We start from the raw sequence: 7491 nt of genomic DNA, 5'->3' as shown, positions 1-7491 counted from the left end.
ATCTTCCTGTCTCATATCCCACCAAAGCCAAATGCAGCTCCTCTTCTTTGCTAATAGCACACGTTGATAATAATTGTGTATGATCATTTAAGTGTGTGTCGTGTGTCTGTGTGTTATTTTTTTTCTTGTGTTGGTTGCTGTGTGTTGTGTTTTTTGTGTTGTGTCATTCTCTTAATTTATATCTTGTTTTTATGTGTGTCGTGTTGCTGTCGGTGTGTGTCTGTGTGTGTGTTGTGTGTGTGTTGTTTGGTTGTGTTGTTTTTTGTGGTTGTGAGCGCACGCAAATGTGATTGTCCAGTGAGTGTGGTACCTTGCTTCGACTATTAGTCTTCACTTTCGCTGAAGTACTCTCCGACCTCATGCAAAACGTAGACATCATTCTATAAGAGCTGAAGTTCACACCTTCGTTATGTTCTCATTACTGACGGTCCAGTTAAAAAAACAATTGACGTGTGTCATTTTTTTCTTTTTTTCTTTTAGATTTTTTTTTTTATGGGTTATTTCTCCCACCTTCGATCTCTTCGATTTTTTTTTATAAACTACCGATTCGCCCACATTCGCTCGAGCTTAGTAACAATTCACTACGAAACTTAGGTTGTTTACCCTAAATAGGAAAACGTTGTCAGTTAACTCACCCCACGTGTGTATTGCTCCTGTTGATATCACTTGCTGGCTGCGTTCCAATAAATAGTACGCGGAGCATAAAGGGTACATCAAACATAACGTTAATCCAATCACATTGTGTTGTAGTCAGCATGTACGCCGAATTTGGCAATTAAACTTATATCTTTCAGCGATAACTAACTAAGTTATTACATCACATCAGAAGTTGTACAATAACAATTTAATGGTAGATTATTTGGAGTTACTAAATACTTTGAACTTATGGCTCTTACAACGAAAAAACTAATAAATATAGTCCCAAGTGGAGTATTGAAGACCTGCCGATTGGACCGAGGTTAGACAGAATGGAAAGGGTGAGGATCTGCGAAAGTGAAGCTGCGGAAAGCAACCCCAAAAATGGAATTTCCACCGAATCACATCCAAGGGAGTAATCTTGTGGTTAAGTTCTCATTTTCCATCGTTTCTAAGTATCCCTTATCTATATTTTCCTGTTCCCTTATCATTACGGCGGCAATATCACTCAGTCGTAAGAGTTTGCGCCACCTGCGCAGGCATTGCCAGTCTTTTATACACACCAGATTGAACAGGACCTAGTCTCTGGCAACTGGGACGTGTACATCGTAATGGGACTGACTATTACCACAGAAAGAAGCCAATGGCGGGATGGAGAACCATAGATAAAAATCAATGTGTAGCCATAAATCCACACTAGATGTTGTTCAATCTACGATTAATATCGTCAAACTCTTGTTAAACTGGGAACTTTGTCAGTTGTTTAATATAGTCAAATCAAAATCTCGAGTTAACAAATTAAAAGCAAAAATATAGATTATTCTTCTAGCAGGAAAAAGAAAAAATGAAGGGATGGATTCGTCAAAAGCAACAACTCACCGAGATATGCACACCTTATCATGTTAAATAAAATAACGCGCAAATAAAACCTCATACATGAGCGCACTTGAGAGAATGAGAGTGTCAACCCTAACCGTAAGTTGGAAAAAATGATAACTAAACAAGTATTGGAAAAACAAAAAAAAAATAAGAAAGATATAAACCATGATAATCAAGATAACTAAAAAACAACAACTTGGACCCCAACGGAAAAGCCTTATAGCCTACGAACTATCTATCTTGTCCTTGACCCGCGAATCAAAAACGCAAAGACACCATATGCAGTGGTATCCAGTCGCAGCTCTGAGGAAACGAGAATGCGAGCAAGATATACATACAATGACAGAACCTTAGGGAAAAAAAAAACCGATGATTCATTTATAGATAGGATTCTTGAACAAGTGAATGAATGCGGTCCACATTCCTGACCATTATCGTAGATACTGTTCTCTCGATCACAGCACATGGATTATAACGGCACACGCATCCTTCCTAAAAGAAAGAGAAAGGTCCCGTGCCTTCACGAGCCACCTATCAAATACCCAAAATTTTGCAGTGTTTCACGAGAATGTGAATCTCTCGGTCCATCCGTTTCAATGATCGGGCGATTCACCTCCATCAGTTGATTTGTTGGATGAAAAAGTCGTTTAAACAAATTATAAAATTAAGGACGAAAGAGAACGGTGACACCTGAATCTACGGCTTTAATGGCCAGGGGCACAACAATCACGACTGGATCCTTACTCAGCGCCGGGCTGAGAACCATTGTCTGGAAATAAGAAATCAAATATTGTATTGTTGAAATTTACAATGCGATCAGTTACAGGCTTCTCATGTCTCCAAAGAAAAAAAAAGAAATCAAAACACCCACAAATTGCTGACATGTTCTCCTGGTTGTTTACGGCCGCTCATGCCTACACGATATAATACTCTCCTATATATTCGTTTTACTGCGCTGCGATATCTATAACAATTCGATACTTCGACTTGATTTCGTTTTACTCTTTTAACTGGAAAAATTTATATACAGAAAGATCTTAGATCGAACGCCTAAACAAGACAATATTTTATGTAAAATCAAGCGTGTTCCACAAATTCAAGTCTTAGGTCAAATTTCAATACTTTTGATTCTATGCTGATCTATTGTCAATCTACGTTGCCGTGTAATCAAGTTTGAGTTTTCAAACAAAAATTGCTTATAAGTAAGTACTTTTTGTCTGTCTGGATGGTATGAGAACATGCGTTCTCGCTGGACTGCAGCATTGTTGGCCCGTTTCAAGAAGCCGCATCTATGATATACGTCCTTGTTCTGGCATTTTGTAGGGGAGAAAGCAGTTGGGGCTGTTTGTGACTGGCTAGCTTTACTTGTGCTGACTTTATTGCAACCAATGGAACGGCCACTAAAACAACATCTTAATTTTCATTTCTTTTTGGTTGACATAGCGCCTTATCTATGCCACCTTACTTTTAGTTCATCTTGTGTAACAAACTCTTCTTTGTCGCGGCATTACCGGGAATTGTAAGAATCAGGCGCGCGCAACCATCTGTTGGCCCACACCCACAGGTGTGAATGGCTCCAAGTGAGTTGGATGTTCCGTCTGTCTCTCTCAACTGGTAATCCGTCGTGGTGCAACGACCAATACCTATTGTTAGGTTTTCGTTATTAACATCTGGTACTAGCTAGACAGAAGGTATATCACTTCGTGTCTCTTTTTCCTCCCGCAGAAAAAACTTGGCTGCCAAACAATTCCATCGCGTTTGTCTCTCTGCTCTAAGCATAACAATGACCCATTAGGTATGAGGGTTTGTCCCATTTCCCTGAGTTCGAGACAAATCCACTTAGGAACAAATGATTTTCACAAGCTGATATACTGTGTAATATGCTTTTATTTTTCCTCCAATGTTCGAGATTTCCAATCTATTGTGCTTATATTCTTCTAAATTTTATTTTTGTCAATATTTAGCACTTCCACCATTTCTGGGGGTTAAATTAGTAATGTCTTGATGAAATGTGGTATAACCTGTCCTCATAAAAATAAAAAATCTAGTAATACAACTCTTAAATGATACAGTTCTAACGAGGAGAGTGAAAAAAGCAAATGATAAACGATATAATAGAGAATCTTAACCAAGAGTCATTACATTTTGTTTCCTTTTTCGTCTTTATATTGTTTTTTGGTTTTTTCCAAAAAAACTAAAAAACTATAAGCAAAAACTCCGAAGTCGTCCGAAATAACAATCTCATGTTTACTACTTCGTTTTTTACAAAAATCTTTGCTGAAATGTACTTTGAATCTGCTTTAGACAACTTTGGAAGAGATTCTATCTATTTATTAGTTGAATCCATTTAGGATCTGCCTTAGTTGTTTCCTAATTAATTTATTTTGCCAAGGAACTACTTGCATGCTACCGTAGAAAATCAATGATTTGCACTGACGCGACAAGTGTCCTTTGATGCTAGTGTAGTTTGCCAAAATAGGCTGATAGCTTTGATTAGTCAAGTGAAGACTACAATATGAAAGAAGTAGCAAAATATGATTGACACACCAAGCAACAGAGCTTTCAACCTTGGAAGGCATGGAGAAAGCGCGTATACTTTCTATTAAGAGCAACTCTTTTCTGAACCACCCATTCCCGGTTGTCGGAGTAAGATATATGCTCACTATCATCTTTAACAGCAACGCTGCGAAGCCATAGCGCTCACAGTCAACAGTTCTCTTAAGTATATTCTCTAGGAATGAATTAGTTTCATATTCAAATATAGAAAAAATCACACAAGTGCTCGTTATCAAGATTCGCAAGAATAAACACAGGACTACATACCCTTATTGTTGTATAGAGTGCGCGAACCTGAGCTACGTGGTTTTCTTTCCGACAAGAGTTTTTCAAAATTTGCAACCATGCTTTTGATCACAGCTTGAGAAAGAGCAATAACAAGCGTTTGCTGTAAGCCTTTAATCGATCGTTCGACTAAACTATTAAGTACACTCTAGCGCATCAGTAAACTTCGGTCACGAAATCAGAAGAAGCAATCAAAATGAATCGTTCTACCTTTATGATCTTACGGGATGTTCTATCACCTCACGAGACTCACAGCAGTTAGACAACAAAATTTGGTTCCTTTTGTCCATTAAAGATATTTTTTATATCCAACAACCTCCGTTCGTTTGGGCGTCGGCTAAAATAGCCACGGAAAAATCACAGTTCGAAAGCGGTCGACAACGCAGACATAAAATGTGGACTCTCCAGATAAATTATACATAATGTCCACAGAAACATGTTTCAAACGTTTTTATAATCAATCCTCAGGGTGTTTTTTCAAATATCTATTTGATTAATATATCAACCGGGATGTTGGTTTTTTCAATAGACCGGGGGTACACATTGCCGCTTTCTCTGTTGCGCACAACTCACTCTGAGAGCCCCACCTTCCTATCCACTTACCTCAAAATAAAGCCTGAACGATGTCTAAAGGCTGTTGACACCTTAGGAAGCCATAGCAAAATAGGAATCTGGTTGATATCCCTTTAAATAAGGGTGATAGGGATGCATAAGAACAGAGAGGTTTCAAAAAACAGAGGCACTTCCTGATTGGAGTTTCCTCAGGTTTTCGCCCTGCAATATCAGTTCTGTTAAACTCCACAGACACAAATGCTTGACCCTTTTGGAAACTTTAGATGTTTTCTATCCTAATCTGACAATTATATGCACTATTCTAGTTTCGGGGGCTGAGAAATAGGCAGTTCATGCTTTACAATGGGTACTTTTTAGCCACAAAACGAAAATCCTTGCTCCTTACACTCTTAAGAGGTTTTAAGATACCAGCAAAATAATTGGTCAGACTAATGTTCACATCTGAAAACAGAGGTGGTCCCTAACAGATATCCCCTTACTATTAAGCAAAGCTTCCCTCAAGAGGCCCAGGGGCTGTACTAGGCATAAAAAATGACAAGGCAGTGATTTAAATGTAAATTAACCAGTGACTCTTGAACTTACTACCTCGGGCCCACTATTGTGTAAAATTCTTAGCAAAGGCATCATGCTAGATACAGTGTAAAAAGTGAGATTCTGAGTGGGACCAAAGCACCTGTTCAAACAGAGCACTCACTGCCAGAAGAGACAAAAGCATTCACTGAAAGTCAGAAAGAGCTCACCGGTAGAATTCGCAGTGCTCTGCGGAAAACAGCTACGAACTCCCACGATGAGAATCACCGGCGACGATAGGAAAACAAAGGTGCAGATTGGTGTCGACTGTCAGAGTGAGATACAGAGACGGGTGTAGATCTCTCATTGGGCCAAGATGCGCGTTGGTGACATATTGTAGGCACAGGAGGCGATCATTGTCAGGGTGCATTACTCAAGATTGCGGAAGTAATGACGAAGCAAGGCATAGAGGGCGCTGTTGCTGAGAAGATCATCTCCTAAGTGAAAATGACAAAAAGGATCACTAGGTAACACAGACACACAACCTACGCAGATTTCGTCCCATCCAAATGATACTGGACACCGAAACTGACACAGAACGAATGGCAGAGACTCTCAACCATGCCCAACAGGTAAATCTGGAAGACAGACTACAGTGTACTCTGACATTAAGGAAGTAAAACTAAACTAAACAGGGGAAGGGAAACATCACAGTTATAAAATACTTTATATACAACAATAAACTGGGTGGTTCGAGCCCTGAATGCTGATTGGCTGACAGTCATGGTATATCAGACCGTATACAACGGGTATGACGAAACATGTATTTTTACTGCTCTAATTACGTTGGTAAGCAGTTTATAACAGCCACGTCGAAGGGCTGTATGCAGGCACTCCGCGTAGCGTCGAGCTGAGAACAGCCCTTAGCTGTGGTATATTGGACATGTACTGCTTCAATACACTGTACTAGGTCTTCTTTCTATCCAGCTGGGCGTCAGATGGTGTGTGTGTGTACCTGGTAACCTTGTGGTTGAGTAGACACTGTTGTAGGGTATCAGCCAGACGCTGATGGACCAGAGAATAGCGGAGAAACGCTCTACCTTTACCCAGGGACGTCTTTAACTGTAACACAACAGAAGACAGGATGGATTCATGATAGAGTTCAAGTTCAAAGATTATAGGAATTGTTAGTACAGACATCAAACTCTGTCTCAGAACTAGAAGGTCCTACAATGGCTGTATATACACATCCTGCCACCAGGTAGCCAGAATAGTCCAGTCATTTTTATTTATTTTTTATTTCACCTTTATTTAACCAGGTAGGCTAGTTGAGAACAAGTTCTCATTTACAACTGCGACCTGGCCAAGATAAAGCAAAGCAGTKCGACACAAACAACAACACAGAGTTACACATGGAATAAACAAACATACAGTAGAAAAAGTCTATATACAGTATRTGCAAATGAGGTAAGATAAGGGAGGTAAGGCAATAAATAGGCCGTGGTGGCAAAATAATGACAATTTTGCAATTAAACATTGGAGTGATAGATGTGCAGAAGATGAATGTGCAAGTAGAGATACTGGAGTGCAAAGGAGCAAGATAAATAAATAAATACAGTATGTGGATGAGGTAGTTGGATGGACAGATGGGATATGTACAGGTGCAGTGATCTGTGAGCTGCTCTGACAGCTGGTGCTTAAAGTTARAGAGGGAGATATGAGTCGCCAACTTCAGTGATTTTTGCAATTCGTTCCAGTCATTGGCAGCAGAGAACTGGAGTCATGTGTTACCTAGTCAACATGTGATTCAGGTTTAATTCCCTTGAGCACCAGATGGACAGGAGGATTACACTGAGTGGACAGGAGGACAGATGGGATAGCGTGCCTCTAACCTGGTCACAACTTTACCACAACCATAACATAACCTGGTCACAAACTTAACCTGGTCACAACATTACAACAACCTTAACATAACCTGGTCACAACCTTAACATAACGTGGTCACAACATTACCACAACCTTAACATAACCTGGTCACAACCTTAACATAAC

The 7491-nt window shown here is 39.6% G+C and overlaps 1 protein-coding gene across 1 annotated transcript in view; it reads right to left on the bottom strand.

The window, feature by feature from the left end:
• The window catches only part of LOC112075261 (FYVE and coiled-coil domain-containing protein 1), a 28755-nt gene that overhangs the window by 9025 nt on the left and 12239 nt on the right, over positions 1 to 7491 (bottom strand). Inside the window, exon 5 of the mRNA XM_070440837.1 lies at positions 6455 to 6561. Within this exon, the coding sequence (XP_070296938.1) occupies positions 6455 to 6561 (107 nt within the window). The remainder of the gene's footprint in view (positions 1 to 6454; positions 6562 to 7491) is intronic.

Source organism: Salvelinus sp. IW2-2015, unplaced genomic scaffold (assembly GCF_002910315.2).
Source record: "Salvelinus sp. IW2-2015 unplaced genomic scaffold, ASM291031v2 Un_scaffold3051, whole genome shotgun sequence".
NCBI classification, from domain to species: Eukaryota; Metazoa; Chordata; class Actinopteri; order Salmoniformes; family Salmonidae; genus Salvelinus; species Salvelinus sp. IW2-2015.
This window is presented reverse-complemented; position numbering and strand designations above follow the sequence as displayed.